Consider the following 20,657-nt stretch of genomic DNA (forward strand, 5'->3'; position numbering starts at 1 on the left):
GTGCGCACACTCAACCGCTAAGCCACGGGGCCAGCCCTCATGGGGTTAAGTTTTTACTCCGCTCCCATTTTATTAACTTTCCTCGAATTTAAAGGATGTTACTCTCAGGGTCACTCAGTGAATTGGGATCATGTTAAAAGTTACACTGTTTCCTAATCCAAATACACACTATACTTTTAGCCCTCTGACAGAAGGAATGAGAACATATAATTTCTCTTAGAAAAATATTTCTCTTTTGATAGACAGTGCTCCATTCTCTTCAACAGAAAGTTACAACTCTGCAAGCTATAGCTATAATAAGTATCAGGTCAATGTAAGTCATTTTATTAAAGCATTATTGGCCCTTCAGAAAGAGTGATGCTCAGATTAGATGTAGGCTCACAGCCTGCAATGGACTATCAAAGGTGTTAATGCTACATTGGTGAAGTGTCCAACCATTCAGGCATGGGAAAGAGAGACTGAACTTGAATTAGCCAGGTGAGCACCTCAGTCTCTGCTTGGCTTTGTGCAGATCACAGTTAAGGGAAGGTCACCATCATCTTAGGTGATCACTAGCCCTTTCATGTGTACTGTACCTGGAGAAGATCATTCCAATGCAGTTTCCCATGGAGTAAGATTTGCTAGATGCTCTTTACATTAGTAACCTCACAGCAAGTTCTTTTAGATGGTGACATGGAGAATAAAGGGTACAACCGAAAGTGGAGAGGGAGATTTGGCTGGTGTGCTGTGTTTCCTAAAGCAGCTACACCAGGATAAACCTAACGCAAGGTAATAGTTACAGACACCAGCTTTGGAGTTGAGCTGTCTGGATTCAAATCTTTGCTCCAGCGATTCCTAGTGGTGTGACCGTCACCTTTCTCTGTTACTATGTTACTTCACCTCTCTTGCATAGATTTCCTCAGATGTAAAGTGAGAATGATCGTGTGTCAACTCCACAGGCTTGATGTGAGGATCAAATGAGAAACTAGGTGTGACAGATTGTTAGAGAGTTGTTAATGAGATCACCTTAATGAATAACACAATTCTTAGAAAATGTACTTCCCCCCCAAAATTAAATAGCTCAATTCTCACATAACTCACATAGAGTTAAGTCTAGAGATGGGCTTTTTAGCTCAGGTGACACAGTTTGAAACAAAATGGAATCTTTTTTTCATCTTTTCTCCAGAGTTTTGGGAAAAGGAAGGCATATAAATAGACTGCAGAGAAAGAGTCTGGCTTTCTTGGAGAATAATTTCGCATGCATCACTGTTTTTTTAATTAACAATTTTTTATTAATTAAAATTTTGTTAATTTTTTAATTAACATTAATAATGTATACACACATTTTGTGTGTATACACACACACAAAAAGACAAAATAAAAGTGTGTGCATTTAAAAGTAAGTTTTCTTTCCATCTCAAACTCCCTTTGTCAACTTTCCTTCCTCCAACTCTCACCGGAGGCAGCAACTCTTAACACTTCCCTTTCTGTACTTCCAGAAGTTTCTGTGTCTATGCATAAGAAAAGTTATTTTCCACATCTAATACATAGACAAGGACGTGGCCTTCACATAGCTTGTATTGTAGTGGCATCAACAGGCAATTCACATAAAAAATGATAGGAGCCCACTTGGAGGGCTATATAGTAGTCAGATGACAGGTGATGGATTTGGACTAGAGTGAGTGAGGTGGAGAAGCTCAGGAGGGATCAGCTTAGGACAGTATTTTAAAATCCTGTGGATTAAATGTAGAATTTAAGGACTATATCCTAGTTTATATGTGTGATATCAGCCTAATTATTAATAACTCCCCATTTTACTCTCACAAGTGTTCCAGTTTGGATAATAAATCATATGGTTACCATATGTGTGAGAGAAGAAGAATCAAGGATGCAATTCGGTCGGTTCTCACAGCATTAACTGAAGTGGGAAAGATAGAAGGAGAGATCCAGAGAGGCTGGGGAATCTGGAATTTGGGTCTGGAAATGTTAAATTTTTGGAGCCTATCAGATATGTAAACAGAGATGCCAGGGAGGTATTCAATATGCGGGTATGGAGGTCAGGAGAGAAGAATAGGTGGAGATAGAAATATGGGATTCATCAGTACATAGATGCCATTTAAAAGGTCAGGACAGGGTCAGCTCCCCTGCAGAGTGGGTGTCCCAGGAGAAGAGGTCTAGAAACAGCCTCGGATACACTAATGTGGCCTCATGGCCCAGTCTCTCTCCCTCTATCATATCATTTTATGTATTCTATTTTCTTCTCAGTTGTTATCGCTATTTGAAACTATTCCCTTCTTGCCTCATACCTCGCCTTCCCAGTGCATGCAGGCACTCTGAGGGAGGTGAAGCAAGGAGGCTAGTTGGCAGAGACCACACACAGCTTCTCGCTGCATCTGGATCCACTGCTCCTCTGCTCAGGGTCCACTGCTCTGCAGCAACCTTCTTCACTCATAACGCTTGTCTTTGGTATAGTCTGTCATCTTTTCTTCCAGGCCAGCCTCCTTTGGGGACCCTGATCTGTCAGCTGACCTGTATGTGCCTGAGTCCAGTGATTGATTGTTTCAAGTTGTGTCTGCAGAGCTGAAGGAGGTGGCTAGACTCCTGTTTCCCATTTCTAAGCAAGCCTTGTGACATGAAAGAGCCCAGTGAAGCATCCCCTATGGGTTAGGATACAGGTTGGCCCAGAGCCCACACAGGACCTTTGGGGGCTGCTTTTCATCATGTCACATTCCAGCCCAATGGCGTCTCATCTCTGATGAAGTCCAGAATACTCTGTTATATAATTGGACGTAAACCCAGACATAAATATGACTCCCCTAGGCAGCTTAGTTGAGGGTCTAGAATACTGTCAAAGCTGGGGTGTCAACAGCTGGGACTACTTAAAAGTGAATAGGGTTTGTATTTAACTGTGGTTTTAGAGCAAAGTAGAATCAGGGTCTTGGGCAGGGCAGGGTCATGAGGCAAGAGGACAATCAAATGTGGTACGTGCATAGGAGCATTTGGAGTCAGGAACTGGGTCTGAATCATAAAGATAGGAGCAGTGATCACTCCAGCCAGAGCCAAGCAAGGTGGGTCAGGAGAGGAAGCTGAGGGAAGGGTGCTTAGGTGAAGGAAGGCTTTTCTGTCACACTTGCACTTGTGAAGGGAGCAGGACACTAGTAAAGGCACCAAGATGGTATGGGAAGAGAAGTTGCCAGCCACTACCCACTTTTCTGAGATGGTAAGGCCCTATGATGATTAGGAAAAACATTGTGCTGGCTGTTTAACACATGTGGGTGACTTTTAAATACTGTGACACATCTCTGTTTCTCTCCTCACAAGTTTTCATGATGCCCCTGGATGAGTACTGTAAGAAAATAGCCCATTGATGTCACCAGAGTGGACTTCTACACTGCAGAACCGGGACACCTCTCAGCCCTGAGAACCCGTATTCCCAGGAGGGCTGCAGATGGGAAACCACAGTTGTAAGAACTAGGGGGTAGAAGACACCAGGCCGTAATTCTACTCACCCATTTGAGAATGCTGACTGCCTGAAGCCAGAATTATAGGTTTTAGAACTTAAAGGGACATTAGGTATAATAGATTTGAGAGAGAAATATTAAGTGATTTTTTTCAAGGACACTCAAACAGGTTCGTGATTTCAAGTCAGAGTAGTTTCCACCAGACCAAGCTAAGCTACCTCAACGGTATTGAGATACTGAGGAGACCTAGCCCATGAGGAGTAGGTCTCAGTCAGAACAGTAAATACAAGGAACTCTGCACCATTCTGCTATTTGAACATTGGCCCTTTTTGGCATTAGAAGTAAGGATTGATTGTTAAGTCCTTTCTAGTACCTAGTTTAAGATTTCCCACCTCAGGGAGCTTCACTGAGGATGCTAAGGATTCATCTTCACTCTACCTACTTAATGACTTCCCATCTAGCGACCTCTTCTTGAACTTTGAGGTGGGGGGGTCAGATACGTGACAGACTCCTGATCGTGAACACCAATATGCACTATGGGCAGTCCTACCCTCCAGGAGGTTAAGTCCTCCCACCAGGAGGTTAAGGAGCCATGTGTCCCTCGTTTCCCAGATGTGCCACTTTTGCTACTGTTCACTAATTCTTATCCTGCTTATAGAAGCCCTATACGATGGCAAAGCAAAGCCAGCAAGCAGCATTCCTGCCATGGCAGGTGAGCCTGCCTTCTGGTGATGCTCTGGGACACTGTCTCACTATCTCCTAGGACATCCCATCTCAGACACAAGGACTGGGTCTCTGTCCTGAAAACCACAGGACTCCCAGTAGATGGTGGGTACTTTGAATATAGGCAGATCAGTTAAATTAATTAAGGTTCTTTTCTTCATAAACAATATTGCCTTCGAGGCTAATCCAAAGAAACCAGACCTGTTTTGTTTTGTTTTGTTTTAGGTGAGGCCTGGTGATGACATTCAACAAAGTTTTCCTGAAAGAGTTACCTCTCCTTGAGAATGCCTTTCCTTATTATTTGCATGTACATGGCCCATGTGCATTTGATTTTATTTGCACATATTGGTACTGAAGTTATGTTGGAACAAGAGAAGTGATGGAATTTAAAACAAACTTAAACTTCACAGGGAAAGAGAAAGGGAAAGGAAAGGAATATACCAAGTGTCAGCCATCAAGGGTAGGTCTCCAGGCAGAGATGCTTCTGTCTCCTAAAGAGCGAGAACGAAAATAGTCCCTGATGTTGCTCTAGAGAAAATTCAAAGCTCTCAGGGGCACAGAAAGGCAAAGTGTACATTGTATCCATGAAGTATTCAGCGAAGTAATTAGCCGTTGATTTGCTTTTTTTAGGTAATTCAGGTCTCAAAGAATCTTTGCCTCCCGATTCTGTTCTGCGTAGATGAAAACCATGCACTGGTCAAGCTGGAAATGACATGACTTTACATCCCTAATTTTACTAATAAGGGAAACTAAGGCCCAGAATGTTTAAGTGACTTGGCCAAAGTCACCCGGTTTGATAGTGACAGAAATAGGATAAAAGTTGTATCTTCTAACTTCCAAGCGATTGCCTCTACAACACCTCCCACAAAAAATAACCCTGATGTTTTTACCTATATCATGTGTGCATAAACAGCTTTAAGTCATCGCTCTATGAGGTCACCATGTCTGTCAGAATAGTCAGTTTCATTCTTTTATCCATTTTTCTAGATTTTTGGAGTGGTGCTCTACATCATAGAAATTAATTGGACTGGCTGTGCCATGATTTCTGACATATCAACCAGGCCTGGAAGGATCATTATTATGTAATAGAGCGAGTGAGGGAATGTCTGAGTCACCCGTGGCCACATGAGGTTCCAGACGACTGGGACCAACTCTGTTTATGGTTACAGCATCCTCCCTTCACCTAGAACATAAGAACACGTAGTTGTTTTCCCATTTGGTGGTGGTGGTTATGATGATAATAGTCATGATTATAAAATATAGCTTCCAGAAAAGGGGCAAATATGATACAGAATTATCCAATCCAATGACATAGGGAGAATATAAACTCAATTTTGATGCTGGGTTTTGGCATCCTTATTCCTAGTTTTTTATCACCTTCCTGCATTTCTGTTTATAACACAGAGGAGGGGAAGAGGAAAGTGTCGGTATTTTTCTCAGTTTCTTAAATATTTAGGAAATAACTAATTTATAAGTCTTGGGTTGAATTGGAGTCTGTCACTGTTTATCATCCTTGTTGGCATTTATGTAGGACTTTATTCTTTTAATAAATGGCTCAGTATTTATTTTCCGTAAAGCTGTTTATCTTCACTGTTGTCAAGGAATCAATAACCTTGGTAAATATTTTCTTATACCTGTTTAGATCAGATTGATGGATAAATCTCATTACCAAGATGGCCCACTTCCTGACAATCTTTAGTGAAAAGTATAGTATCATTCGAGTCTGGTTGGGTTAGAGAAAATTCATAAGAGTGACCTGGAGAAGTGGGAGGAATCCCTACCTGAAACAAAAGGCCTGTACAAACTTGGGGTGGTCCCTCTACCTGAGGTCATCCCTGTGCCTTCCATTAGCATCACATTACTCTGCATTTCTGAGAACTACAAAGAAAAGAATCTGTTTTGTTATAGACTTCTGATTCCATCCCTAGCTTCTCTACTCAAGACTACGTAAGAGACTCAGTTTGAGCAGGGCCTGTAGTTTTCACTCTCATTTATGCTTGGTGCAGTTAATAACCCAAAGACAAAAGAGGCCAACTACAAAAGCAACGACTACCTTGTTTAGGCCATTTTATTAAGAATGTTTATGTTTTACTCATTATCTCTTTAGTTTGCATTTTGGAAATCCAACAATACTAGTTTGAAAATTGTTGAAAGAGGAACTTTTTTAAAATTCAGAAGTCAATATTTCTGTGTGTGATTTTCATGTCACTTAAAAAGAAAAAGAGACATGCATATGTTGCCAAAATTTGACTACTTGCAAATCATCATAGCGTTTTTTAAAACTTTATGGTGCTTTTCCCTTTATTTTGTTAATCCAGAACTCCTACAGAAGAAATCTAGTATTACATGGACCCATAATTGTTATATATCTCTCAGAAGCTGATTTTTCTGTATTCTCCAGGTATTTAGAACATCTGTTCTTCCCCTGGTTGGGGAAACTTTCATATCCTTCATCAGCTCCTGCCAAAACACTATCCTTTTCCTCCTCAACAGAGGTAAATGTGTATTATCTCTCAGTAACATATGAAGTAAGGTTTGACTCAGGGAACTTCACAGGACAGAGAAAGGGAAAGGAAGACGATTATACCATTTCTGAGAATGATTAAGGAAAACATGTCTTCCTACCTTGTGAATCATTTGGTTTCTCAGAGCTTCCAGGGCAGAAGGCCTCATAGACCTGATGGTGAAGACGACCTTATCATTTTCTTTTTTACTCCAATTTCTCCATCTATTAATTCTGCTAATTTGGGAAGCTCATCTCCCAAATGACTTTATCCTTCACTGAATTCCTTGAACCTCCTTCAGCCATCAGTCAGCAGAATGCTAGTAATGGAATCCTTTTTTCTAATTCCCTAACCATTACGTAGGCTGTTAGCCACAATCTCGAATACCTTAATGTCAGCTTGCTTTATATTTTCTGAATAGACACACCGTTTTTACTTTTTATATAAAGGCAGCTTGAATTTTCCTTAAAAAGGGCATGGAAAGAGCTTTTTTACTGGAAAAGAGAAAGGGGGTGTTTTTTAAAGAAACCCCATTTTTATTCAGATATCGCCAAAAGTAACGTTAAATACATGGCAGAATTTTAAAGTAGTCTTTGAACTTACCTGACATGCTCACATTTAAGAAGAGCATATTTCATTTGCTAAAGAATTGTTTTAAGTGAAATTAAATTTTGAAAATATTCTTTCTGGTTCACCTCCTTAAGAAAAAATATTGGTCTTCCTTTGAGTATAATCTATGACCATTGTTTGAAAATAATTTTAGCCACTTAATTGCCCTGCTTAGCCTTTAGAAGTAACGAACAATTAAAGTGATGGAATTGGGGCCAAATATTATATAATACCAATTAAACACAACTGCATAAATATCTGAGCTGTTGACTTAAAAAATAAAAACAATCAACATTTACTTATTTTTGGTCCAGATTTTTTATTCTAAATGTAATATTCTGAGGTTTATTGCATTTACTCCTGGTAACTAGTAGCCTTTTCTCAATGCCTTTCAGTTCTTTCTCCAGGCTTCTTCAATGAAAAGCAGCCCTTATTTGAGACTGGCTGGTTTTGCCAAGGCCAGGACCACAGCTTTGCCTGCCTTACCACATGTATTACTTATAGTTTGTCCATAAATTTTCTCATTAACTGGCTAGATTTTAAAAAACATCTATTGGTTTAAGATTTTATTCACTCATCAACCATTTATTGAGTTTCCACTAGATAGTAAGCTACAGAGGGCAGGAATTTTTGTGTGTTTTTTCACTACCATTTTTTTCAAAAGCCAGAGCTGGACCTGGGACAAAATAAGTGATCCCAAATATGTGTTGAATGATTGAGTGTCAGTTAGTGAAGGCAGCTTGAAGTTCATTGAAGTATAGTGAAGGTTGATTCTAGGTGCTGGGGACACAGTGAGAAGCAAAAAAAAAACACAGTTCTGCCCTCAAGGAGTTTACAAGAGAGAAATGTAAAAGGATTGATCATAAAAACAAATATCAAATTGCAAATGTTGTGACGGTGCTATGAAGCACAGGGACAAGGTGCTGTCCCTCTCTTCGTAGAGACCAGCAGGATCTTCTCTTCAGGGAGACATGGAGGAAGGGCTCCTTGAAGAAGTGGCTTGAGTTGAGACCAAAGGATGATTATGCAATAACTAGAGGAAGAGGAGAAGAAAGAGAGTTCCATCATGTTTAGTTCACCTCAGTTCTTTTCTTTCCTTCTCACTCTCATGTTCCCCTTGATATTTATCATTATAGACTCTTCCTATTTTTCCTGCTACCTTAGTTTGCTAGCTACTCATGGACTTCTGCATAAATCTCGAGTATATGTAGGTCTCGTTTTAGGAAACAGCCAAAGCTTACTCTTCTGTTAAAAATGCCAGAAATTATTTTAGAAATTAAGGACAAAATAGTAAAGAGAAAAATGAATTAACAAGGAGAACATCTCTTCTACTTATTTTATTTATTTATTTATTTTTTAAGAAGATTAGCCCTGAGCTAACATCTGTTGCCAGTACTCCTCTTTTTTTGCTGAGGGAGATTGGCCCAGGGCTAACATCTGTGCCCATCTTCCTCCACTTTGATATGTGGGACGCTGCCACAACATGGCTTGATAAGTGGTACATAGGTCCACGCCCAGGATGCGAACCCGAGAACCCCAGGCCACCAAAGTGGAGCACTCGAACTTAACCTCTATGCCGCCAGGCCGGCCTCTCTTCTACTTATTTATTTTAACTGCTCTATGCTTAGGGAACTGCCACATAATAGGTACTTAATAGATTATGATTGGTTGGCCAGCATATTGGTTAGTTGGTTGGCTGAATGGCTGGTTGACTGGTTATCTGGCTGGCCAGATGTTGATTGGTTAGCTTGCTGGCTGGCCAGTTGGCTGGATATCGTTCAGTTGGCTGGGTGGCCAAATGTAGTTGATTGGCTGACTAGCTGATTGGTTAGTTGGCTGGCTGGGCAAATGTTGGTTGGTTAGCTGATTGGCTGATTGGGTGATTGGTGAATAATGAGAGTGGTAGTTTAGCTTTGGCTTTAAAATCAGACTTAATTTTATTCAGATTCTGACTGACCTGTCGCAAACTCCATAATATTAAACCATTTACCTAAGCTGTATAAGTTTCAATTCTTTCTATAAAATAGTATTTTTCTATAGGGTTGTTGTAAGGATAAAGGTGATATTGCATATAGAGCTTTATCGTAGTACCTATGATATATTAACTGTTCACTAGCATACGTTCACAATTTTAAAGAAAAGTAAGAAGCTTGACTGTTATTTCCAAAAGGAACAAAATTAGTGAAAGCACATGGTTATTCTGTTTAATGTTTGCCCTGTTTATCTTAGTTCTTCAAATATATTTCACTGCTGCAAATACACATCTAATACAGACCAGAAGTACACATACCTAAGGAGGAGATACAACAGGTAGAAAACTCAACAAGCGCACCACTTTTTTCCTTGACAGATTAAAACTTATTTATCTCCCCACTATCTCCCTCTCCCTCTCCCACTCTTCCCCATTGCCCTATCATTGCCTTATTGCAGGGCTCATTAGGATAGTAATTTTCTCTATTAAAAATTGAGTATATAATATATTATCCCTTGGCATGGGTAATGGTGGTCACTCAGGTGTTTTCTTCCTAATTATTTGTTATGAGCATGTATGTTTTATGTATTTTCCTATATAAACACTCACACTTAAACATACACAAAGAAGACGAAATTGGCATGTAAGAATGTGATGGAATAGGGAAGTACAGACCAAATATAAAGCTAGGTTGGGTCTATAAAAGCAAAGGAAATTGCTTAAAATCCCAAATTGAAAGGAATACACAAGCACTAAACCCTGATTGTGCAAAAGAGATGAAGTTTATTCCAACTACTCCAGATTGGCTATCTCAATTAAGTGGCTAGAGTGGCAAATTACTAAACCTTTTTTTTTTGCTAGTCTGCTTAGATGTAACCTGCATTAGAGTCACTGTAGGGCAGGATCTTCCCATGTCATATGCCACTTGCTTAACATTGGGCATGAAGAGCTTCTCTCCATGACAACGTTCTTTAATAGACCTCGATTAATAGAGCCACTTTGCACAGAGAGCACTGCCCCATCTCTTCCAGCCATCATCCTTAACATTCATGCCATTTGTGCATGACTTCAGAGATAACTGCCCTGGTGCGTTAAATGCCATCAGAAACAAAGTCAAGAATTGCACATCTTTCTCACTAACAAGCAGCTTTTGGTTTTTCAGCGCCGCCTGGGAGATGCAGCCAAGAAAGCGATCAGCAAGCTCCAGGTCAGAACCATCAAGAAGGGTGACAAGGTAACAGCCTCTTTTCTTTTTGGTGAGGAGCTATTCAAAGAAGCTCCTGACTTTTCTGGCAGCTAGGGTGGAAGAGAGGGAAGGAGAGGAAAGGAGGAATGCATGCTAATAGTTCTCCTCCCAGCGTCTGTTATTGTGCTTGTCTTGATTAAATATAATGTAAAGAATTTTATAAAATGCATACAGTAGGAAAAGTAAATAGTTGGACAGAAGATGTAAGAAACGGAGAAGTAAATGTAGATAACATAGATGAAGTCAGGATGAAATTAGTACACAAATGCATTACCTGAAATGTATAATGTAAATGCATCCCAAGTTTAGATTAGGGCTTTCTAGCAACCAAAGCAAAGAAGGAAACAATATTCAATATTCAAACAATATCTAATTACCTTAGCCCAGTGTCCCACAAGATAAAAACAAAATGGTTGCTGCTGGTAATATGACCTGAGAAAGGTTTTCCATGAATCCTTGTAAGGAAGACAGTGTTACATACTGAGCAGTGTCCTCCACTTAAGTGTGCAGTAAATGCGAAAAGTGTATTCAGTCTCTCTGAAATCTAGTATCTACAACCCCAAAGTCATTGCAACAGCCTCCCTCACTGCAGAATGATGACATAAAGCCAAAATAGAAGCGTATCTTGAGGAGGGACAACGAAGCAGTGTAGTCCATGCCTGCAAGCCTGTAAAGGTCTCTCTTCTCCCTAGGAAAAAAAAATCATTTCCCCAGGAGAAATTTTAGAGCAGTGGATTGCAATACATAGATTTGGAGCTCCTGGGGGCATTGTAAGGGATTCTCAACTCTCTGTGTATACAGATATTGTCTCCAGTCTGAATAATTGATTTGTCTTGCAATTATATGCTGCTCTTTTTCAACTATGTAAAAATACTGTTGAGCTAAATAAGATAAAATTCATTTAAAAGCATTACTAAATTTAAAGTACATTTTTTTCATTACTTTTTCCCCCTCAAAGAATAGTAAAAGAACAAGGACTATTTCATAAGTAATACATTGTGAGGGATTAAAAGAGATTTATATACTTGAAAAAAAAGTTAGAATACTATTTTAGAGTTCTGTACGTTATATTCCCGAGGAATGGATAGATTAAATACCATTCAGACAATTTTCCATAAATTTTATTTCTCATCCTCAAGATTTTGATGTCATATCTAATTATAATAAATAGCATTATTAGTCATGGTACATTAAAAAAATTGTTTCCTTACAAAAGCAGTTGCAGTGGCACCCAGATACAGAAAGTGGAGGTTAGAAGGAATGGAAATTAAGCCAATATACAGTAAATTATTGATTAAGAGAACTGGCACCTTGTCTATTGAAAGCCTTGCTCCAGGCAAGCTCTCCTTTGGCTTGTCGTTTGGGTGTTTACACAGAGTTGAAGCAATAAAAGTAGGCTCATCTGTGCTTTCCCTGTTGCAGGAAACAGAGCCGGATTTTGACAACTGTGCGGTTTGCATTGAAGGGTACAAGCCCAACGACATTGTCCGGGTCTTGCCCTGCCGGTGAGTCACTAGGCTGCCTGCTTTGGAGGGGAGCATGTGTGGAGAGTGCCTGCTGCCCTCAGCAGCTCAGACCTGCTTGGCCCAGCCCTGCAAGGTCCATCTGCCCAAATGTTTCCATGTTTAAATATCAAATGACAGAAAAGCTTATTCTTTCTGTGTAACCTTTCTCCTTGAAAACACTTTATCTTGTGATATTAGAAATATTTTTCTGATCCTCTTTGCACCAAAGGAAGGGTACTTCTGTGAACTAGAACCTCATGGTACAGAACTGGATGATGTAGCTCCAAGTGTGAGTTTTCTTTAACAGCAGGTCTATGATATTCAGAATCCATTCTCACTTTTACAAGTGCTATTTTAATTAAATTAATAAACTCTTAAAAATATTTTATGAATAATCATGAAGGGATCGACAGCCAGAATATGGTCAGGAATGAGTAGGAAGCCAAAGGCAGATTCCATTTCCCTTGATTTTTTTTCACTAACAGGAAGAGAATGTGACATTCACCCCAAAACTTCTAGAATCTAGAGGAGGGTACCAGCATGTGTAGTTGGAAAAACTCCCCTTGTGTCTCATATAATGCTAATCCCTCTCCCTAATTGAAATTCACTGTTAAGGCATCTGAATTCTTTTTATATAGTTAAGTTTAAATACTTGAATAAGATCAAACATTTTAAAGTCATGTAAAAGCTGTCCTCCTCTCATTGAAAACTTTTTTTTTTTAGTTTTTTTTCATCTGTGAAGTATCTTAAAAATAGAAATTAAATTATCCCTTGAAGAAAGTTTCTTGACTTAGAAAGATTAGCTTTAAAAGTTCTTAGAGGGGCTGGCCCCATGGCTTAGCGGTTAAGTGCGCATGCTCCACTGCTGGAGGCCCAGGTTTGGATCCCGGGCGCGCACTGACGCACCGCTTGTCCAGCCATGCTGAGGCAGCGTCCCACATACAGCAACTAGAAGGATGTGCAACTATGACATACAACTATCTACTGGGGCTTTGGGGAGAAAAAGGGAAAAAAAAGGAGGAAGATTGGCAATAGATGTTAGCTCAGGGCCGGTCTTCTTCAGCAAAAAGAGGAGATATGGCATGTATGTTAGCTCAGGGCTGATCTTCCTCACAAAAAAAAAAAATTCTTAGAGTATTTAAGTCCCAATAAAGTAGAAAAAAATACACAAAGATATAAAACAATCCATTCATTCATAAAACGATGCAACTTTAAGAACTATTTATTAGAAATACAAAAGAAATAAAATATGCCTTTAGAGGAATTAGTTTAAAAAAAACCAAAATGACAAAGAAGTGACAAAAAAAATACTCAGATGCAGAAACTCCCAAGGGGAATGCATCTTACTTGAAATGCTCTTAAGCAAATTGATATTAGGAAAATGAGCCTGAGGAAAGTGCCCTGTGGTGGCCCCAGCCAACCCCTTCAGGTGGGATTCACTTTCCTTAGTTTGTAGATGCTTGACTGTCTCTAAGACAGAATCGTAAATCTGGACACACAAAGACTTAGTAGCTTCCTTCACATGGTGGTGCTGTATATAAATTCTGTCTCTGATACCCAACCTCTTAATCTCAAGTACATGTACCCGATGCACAATAAACCAATCACTGAGCCATCGGTGCTTGGAGATGGAGAAAGGTTTTATTCAAATTGGCCAAAATGAGAAGGTAGGGGGATGGGTTCTCTCAAACCGTCCTGAAAAAGAGAAGAAAGCAGAGTTTTATAGAGCTAAGGGGCTTGGCAGGAGGAGTTTCTGAGAAACAAAGGGGTAATCTTTCACTCCAGAGAAGCCCTTGGGCGATCTGACTTCTGGGCATCAAGGGTAGCTGGGGGCTGGTCATCCAGTGATCACAGCCTCCCTGAAGGCATTCTCTTTCTTCTGCAAAACAAGCTCACATATCCTCTTGACCCCTTCAGTCACCCCTCAGGTTAAACAAGAAAATCTACAGTAACCCTCAGGTAGCCGGCTTCGTCTCTAGACATTATATTTGGTATCTACTTGGTGACTTTTAGAAACACTGGCAAAGAATGGCAGTATGTGAACCACAGAGAGCCTCTCAGGGTAGCATCTTTCATCTCTGCTGTATTTTATTAAGGGTTTTATAAAGCCTCGTAGTTATAAGCAAGGAAAGTGCTTTCCTTTCCTTTGCTACTTGGAGATTGCTGAGAGCCCTATGAGGGTGCTACTTATAAAAAATATCCAAAGCAAATTAAAGTTAAATAGCAACTTTTCCCTGAGAATCCAAATGTAATTAAGAAAAATCTGTTTTTAAAACTATATATAGCATTGCTTTAGCTTCGTAATTCGTGCCATATAAAATATCTTCTTCGTTTAGAGCCCTTATGAGTGTATTCTGTGTTACTACATATAATTGCTAGAGGCTGCATAATATCCAAGCCATAGATGTACCACAATTTGATTTACCCTGCCTCTGTTGTGGAACATTTGGCTGATTTCAATTCTTAATTATGACAAATTGCATTACTTTAGCTGTATTTAGATTTTTCCTGATATATTATTCCAGATCTCCTTTTATAGTATTATTTTTTTGGAAATAGTAACCAAGAAAAAAATAACATTTTAATATTTACCACAAAAAAATGAAAGGTTAGGAACTTTAATTTTATTTATACTAGCCCTTACCCTAGGCCAGTTCAGTTTTGCCTCAAGCTCTTCCTTTTTACATCATTATTTGGTTCTCAGCTCATTCCTTGCTTCTTTTGGCTTCAAGCTCCTTACTGTCCATCTGCTTTCATTTCCTTATTGTGGGTCCTGCTTTGAATAACAAAATACTTTTTGAACATTACTGAACACAGGTTACAGTTAATGACTGTTTGATCTTAGACTAGCCACACGTATCTACTCTTTGAAGAGCTCATCTGTCTTTTTCCATGCTGACTTTGAATTCAAGATATTTCTATGCCTGTTGCTGGTTTTCTGCCAGACAGTGTGCACTAATGGATGTTATCAAACAGATGCACTGGCATTTGCTTTTCGTTAGATAATTTCCTCTGGGGTATTATTAAGTCTTTGTTCCTATGAACTTCATAGACTCTCTTTCCCATTATTTCCAGGCTGACTCATCTACAGAATTCTTTGTGTCCTCTTTGAGTAAAACTCTTTCAAAAAAATGTTCCAGTTTGTTGTTTTCATTCTGTCCTACTCTTTTCTGTGGCCTCCTGACTCCTGACATGCTAGGTGCATCTCTTCTCTATTGTTGCCATTGAAGATTTCTTTCCAAATCACCCAGGGACACACTTGTACTGTGACTTTTTCAAAATCATTCTCTTGTGTGTCTCTTTTTGCACAAATTAAGAAGAATTAATGATGATTTCCCCTCCTTATTTGTAGTCATGATGATTATTAAAATTAAGTCATGCACATAGACATCAACCGTTTCTTGCCCCTCGGTCTTTCTTCCTCAGGGTCCTTCTCTATCACATGCAGGCGAGGCTCCCCGTGGGGTGAGCTGGGCTTGCACATTTAATGTGAGGGAGAGACCCATAGCAGCACACAAAACACCTCAGGGTCCGTCAGGTCTAACTTTTGTGGTTTGGATTTGATCCTAATACACCACTAAGGTATTTTCCAAGGAAGTTTGGTTTTGCTACAGCATACATATGCTGAAATATACAATATACTATATTAAGGCTAGTTTTTGTGAGTTAGGCTAGTATTTGTGATTATGATATTTAGCCACAAAAGATATTTTACTGAGGTTGTATTGTCTTCTCTTGTCCAGAGAATAAGAAAGGCTCTCTGATTTCTTTCATAGCTTTTATCTTATGATGTCCATCCATCGTGTTCTTCAATGGTTATTCATTTCAGTCTGTTTAACCACCCAATTTCAAACACTCATGCTCAAAGAATATGAACTCTTTGGGCAGGACAAAGACCCTTGTTTGCCATTTTTTTAAAAATGAAGCCATGTATGCATCCTTTCCCTATGCACATATAAAATTCTTTCCTATCTCTCAACTACTTTTATCACTAAAGCATTATTACTAATTTGGGAGGATATTAGTTTCTACTATTGTCTTTTCCTTTGATTTTTGCAAACTCTCCTCCACAATTTAGGAAAAATTAAAAAGCTTCTTGGTAACAAGCAGACCCTTGCCATAAACTTTTTAGTAACTAAATGTTCATCGGAAACAACAAACAGTTATTTTGTAGCAACTATGTGCCAGGAATAGTGTGAAGTACCAGAGATGAAAAGATAGGTGGCGTGATCCCTGCTCTAACGGAAACCAGTCTAGTGGAGGAGAGATGGGAATTTAAATAAGTAATCACAATACAGAGTGCTATGTGCAACAATAATATCAAAATGAATAAAAAATTTGGAGGAACTAATACCAGGCACAAAGAAGTTAAGATGGGCTCCACAGAAAAAAGAAATGTCTTCATATTTTCTAACAATGGTTTGTTTTGCCCATTATATCCTCATTATAGAAAATTTGTAAAATGAATAAATATATAATTATCTACCTAACTTCCTCGTGCAGGTAACTACTGCTAACATGTTTATATATTTCCTTCCTTTTATTTCCTATGCCTATTTTTGTAAGTTTGAGATACTGCCGTCAACATCATTTAATATCCTGCTCTTTTCACTTAACATTATAAGAATTTGCTAGAAATGGTAGATTATTGGTGGCTCATTTTGACCTTCCTTTGGTCTCTGACTCTGTAGGCAGAAGCTGATAAAAGTCTAAGTTGAATAAACCAACCAAAGACCCTGTGATGTTGGTCCTTATGTAGAACCCACTCCTCAAGAGTGAGGGTCTTTTTACAAGTCAGTCAGAATGTTCCACTGAGGTAAAACAGGAGTGTGTCCTGATTCCCTTCAGCTTATTTCTTAATAAACCATTGATGAGCTGTTGGCATTTCACCATCCCACCCTACTAGAGATGACAGAGAAAGCAGTTTCTCCTGTATAGACAACATAGTTTGATTGTGTAATAGTGGCCCGTAGAGGCGGTGTGTCTTACTGGCTTATTGTTATCACAGTTGGATTACAAATAACATCCTCTAAGACTCAACTTCTTATCTTTGGTAGATGCGCCCCAACTTTTAACTTGTTCATAAACAAAATTCCCACACAACAAACTACCTCATGTGGCTACATTTCGTCAATAGTGTTTCCTGGAGCGTCCTGTAGGAGGCATCATTGCCTGTACTTTTACTGAGGTCTTTGTATCTTGAAGCAGGCAAAGATGGTTGGATAAAAGAAGTAACTAATAACATCTATCCCGAAATAGTTCTGGTTGGGAAGTGTTGCACTTGTACTGTTTAGTGTCCAAGCACTGAAGCACTTCCAAACAATGTTTGAAGGAGAGCAATGCCATGGCTGCTCCGAGCAACCTCTGAGTTGAGGTCAGTGGGTGGCTCTGCAGGTCCCCAGCTTGTTGGGCTCCTCATTCTTCACAACAGGATGTCAGTTGTGTCCTGACAAGATGATCTGTTAGATCAGATAATTATGGAAATGTGTTTGTGTGTGTGGTACAATATACATTACATAAAATTGGCCATTTGAACCATTTTTGAGTTTACAATTCAGTGGCATTAAGTGCATTCACATTGTTGTGCAACCATCACCAGCATCCATCTCCAGAACTTAATCTTCCCAAACAGAAACTCTGTAGACATTAAGCAATAATTCCCCCTTCCCCCAGTCTGGAGTTTTTTGTATTTAATTTAGGCTTGACTTTTATTAACAGAAGAAAATGTCAATGAAGGAACTTAGATTGTGTTCCAAGAATGTAATTTAAGTTGGCTAACTAAAAATTGGTTTTTACATATTTAATTCAAAACCTGACAAAGAATGATAATTCTACATATTTCTAGTATTATTATTATTGCTGTAATTATGATACTAATATGACATTACTCTTATCATTATTACTAGAACTATCACTGTTCCTGTTACCATCGCTAACATCATTACCACCATCCGTTCTTTCCTGGCTTTCTGCAGCAGCCTTCTCACTAATCTCTCTGCTTCTACTCCTGCCCCTTAATTATTCATTCTGATAAGTCTATTTTTAATTATCCAGCTAGATTAGCTGGACTCCAGGTATTTTTTCAGCAAGTAAAATTTTAAATTCATTATGTGTATCAGAAGTAAGACTGAAAAAAAATTATTCTTTGGGAAGATTAATTGAAATGTAATTCAGTCCTTCTATTCCTCTAAAATGTACTTTTGTAGCAAGGTAGAGTCACAGAAAACTACAAACATGCACCATTTCATATTAGCTCCCTGCAGGAGAATTGAGTTGGCTAAAGCAGCTGCCATGGCTTTTATCGGAGATTACTATAAAATGCAATCTTGGAAGACTTGCCATTGTGTCCATCGTTAGGATTTTGTACTCTGGCTTCTTCATGGGGACTCCTAGAGCAGTTCATGTATAGAATCCAACTGCATGTCTCCCAGGCAAGGGAATGTTTTTATATTGTGGATACAGAATTGTGATACTCCCCAGATTTTTTTCTGCGTTTGTTGATAGAGAGCTAAGAGCCAAATTTGTGGCCCACTCATAGCCAAAACAGATTTTTTAGCTTCATGCCTGACTCTGTTTGTTTTATGTCTCCATTCTTGTTTTTTTCTTTTTTTGCTTTTATGGCATCTTTTTGGATATCTGCATCTCCTAAGTCACCTTAAGTCCTTTCTAGAATAAACATTTTCCGTGTTTTTAAAACTTTTTCAACATCATTTTCAATTGATATATAATATTCCAGATGGCATGATTTGACTATTTTTAGACAGTTAAATTGTTCCCCCCACACACACACTTATTTTGCTATTATAAGCAAGGCTATGTGTGTAGACCCTAGTTCGTATTTCAGATTATTTCCTTGTTTCTAAGGTTCTGAATTCAAATGGCCTAATTATTTTCCATAAAGTTGTACTGAAGGAGTTTTCCAGTCACTCAGAGCTAAGAAGAGTATGTGAAGCAACGATAACTAGTGGTAACCTGGAGTTGTCAGTGTAAGGCACATGTCAGGGATAATGGGGGAGAGGTAGACCGGCCCAGATCGTTTAGGACCTGAATGCCTAGCTGGGGAGCCTGGATTATAGCCAGGTTCTCGGGGCCTGCTGAGGGGTTTGGCTTGTGTTTCCTGCACAGCACACTGGCAGTGGGGTGAAGTGCAGCTCAAAGGGATCTGACTGGAGTCAGGGGGACCAGTTAGGAGACTATTGCAAAGTCCAAATAAGAAATGCTGGCTGGCTGAATTGGAGTGTTGGCACTGGGGATGTAGAGAGATGGACCTAGTGTGGAGAGATTCAGGAGGTAAACCCAGCATGAGTCAGCATTTGAAATAGTTGAAAATGGCTGCCCGAATTAGTTGGTAACTGATAGATACATCTCATTTGTTTGCATTTAGAACATGCTCATATCTTTCCATTTGGAATCTAAACAATAGAAAAAAATCCAGCAGCTAGCACACTGTTTCACTCAGAAACCATAACAGAAGAAACAAATTTCAAGCCCTGAAACACATTTTCTTTATAACTCAAAAAATCACTTGAGGGCCAGCTTTGGCTTATCTTTTTAAGACATTCTTCTGAGTTATCCAGGCCCAGAACACTCCCATAACTGGGTCATTTAGGCAGACTTCCATTTTGGACAGATCATTGTTTGATTCCGTATGTAAATACTATGCTGTCCATCCTCTTTCTCTTCTCTCTGTTTCAGGAATGGGGCTAAATTTCAATTGTATCAATTTGAGAGCTCCCTTTAGTAATTCAGGACATAGACTGTATCATACTGTTGCCTTTTTTTCTTTGAAACTTAAGCCTGTGCTTTCACAAAGATCAGACCATGAGTAATAGCATTCGTGTTGAAAGAGATGAAATAGAGATTTAAACATAATAATATGCCAGACTAAAAATCAAAAACAGAGTAAGTGATTACTGTTCAAGTACAATACAAATTAATAGTGAAAGGACAAACAAGGCATGTACGTGCAAATTGGGGCAATAGATAGCCTAACTAGCAAAGGAATTTCTAACAACATTTCAATATCTGAGTCAGAACCTCAAGGGGATAGGCTTGGAGATTTGGAAAAGGAATTTTTTGAGGGCTGTTGAAAAGTCAGAGGCTAAATTTGGTCTACTAATTTCGATGACTTCTTTGAAGGTCTGTTACATAACATGTGTCTACAATTGACAAGACACTCATAAATCATCCCTGTCCATCTCACCAGTCAGCCAGCTAGCTACTTTTCTGTCTCAGTTGATGTAACTAATGTATATTTTTAACATGGGCCTAATGATTAATTGACTTCTCAAATACTACAATCCATTAACTCCTGTCCCCAAGGACAGGTGACATGTTCCTCTACAAGAGAAGCAGTTCTGGGAGACATCTACAATAAATATATACATCTATTACTATATACATAGCACACAGTAGAAGGATCCATTTGTAAAGCTTTCTTAACAGGCACGTAGCCTGAGTCTTCCAGAGTGACTTGCCTGCCAAGGCCCAGCCTCTTCAAAATTGAATTAATAGGATTTACTGATCTAATGTATGAGAACACAGCGCCTACACCAAAAATGCCTTACCACCAGTGGCTTGCATCCGATGGGCCTCCCTAGAAGGCTGTTTATTCAGTGTGTCCCAGAGAGTTTTCTTGTTCTTGTTGGATCCTTCCAA

At 39.1% G+C, this 20,657-nt stretch overlaps 1 protein-coding gene across 1 annotated transcript in view; it reads left to right on the forward strand.

The window, feature by feature from the left end:
• RNF150 (ring finger protein 150) overlaps window positions 1–20,657 on the forward strand; it is a 243,064-nt gene that overhangs the window by 153,739 nt on the left and 68,668 nt on the right. The window contains exons 3-4 of the mRNA XM_004426471.3: window positions 10,411–10,482; window positions 11,917–11,999. Coding sequence (XP_004426528.1) covers window positions 10,411–10,482; window positions 11,917–11,999 — 155 coding nt within the window. The remainder of the gene's footprint in view (window positions 1–10,410; window positions 10,483–11,916; window positions 12,000–20,657) is intronic.

The sequence above is a fragment of the Ceratotherium simum genome, chromosome 12, assembly GCF_057802395.1.
Source record: "Ceratotherium simum simum isolate JZ-2026a chromosome 12, ASM5780239v1, whole genome shotgun sequence".
Lineage (NCBI taxonomy): Eukaryota > Metazoa > Chordata > Mammalia > Perissodactyla > Rhinocerotidae > Ceratotherium > Ceratotherium simum.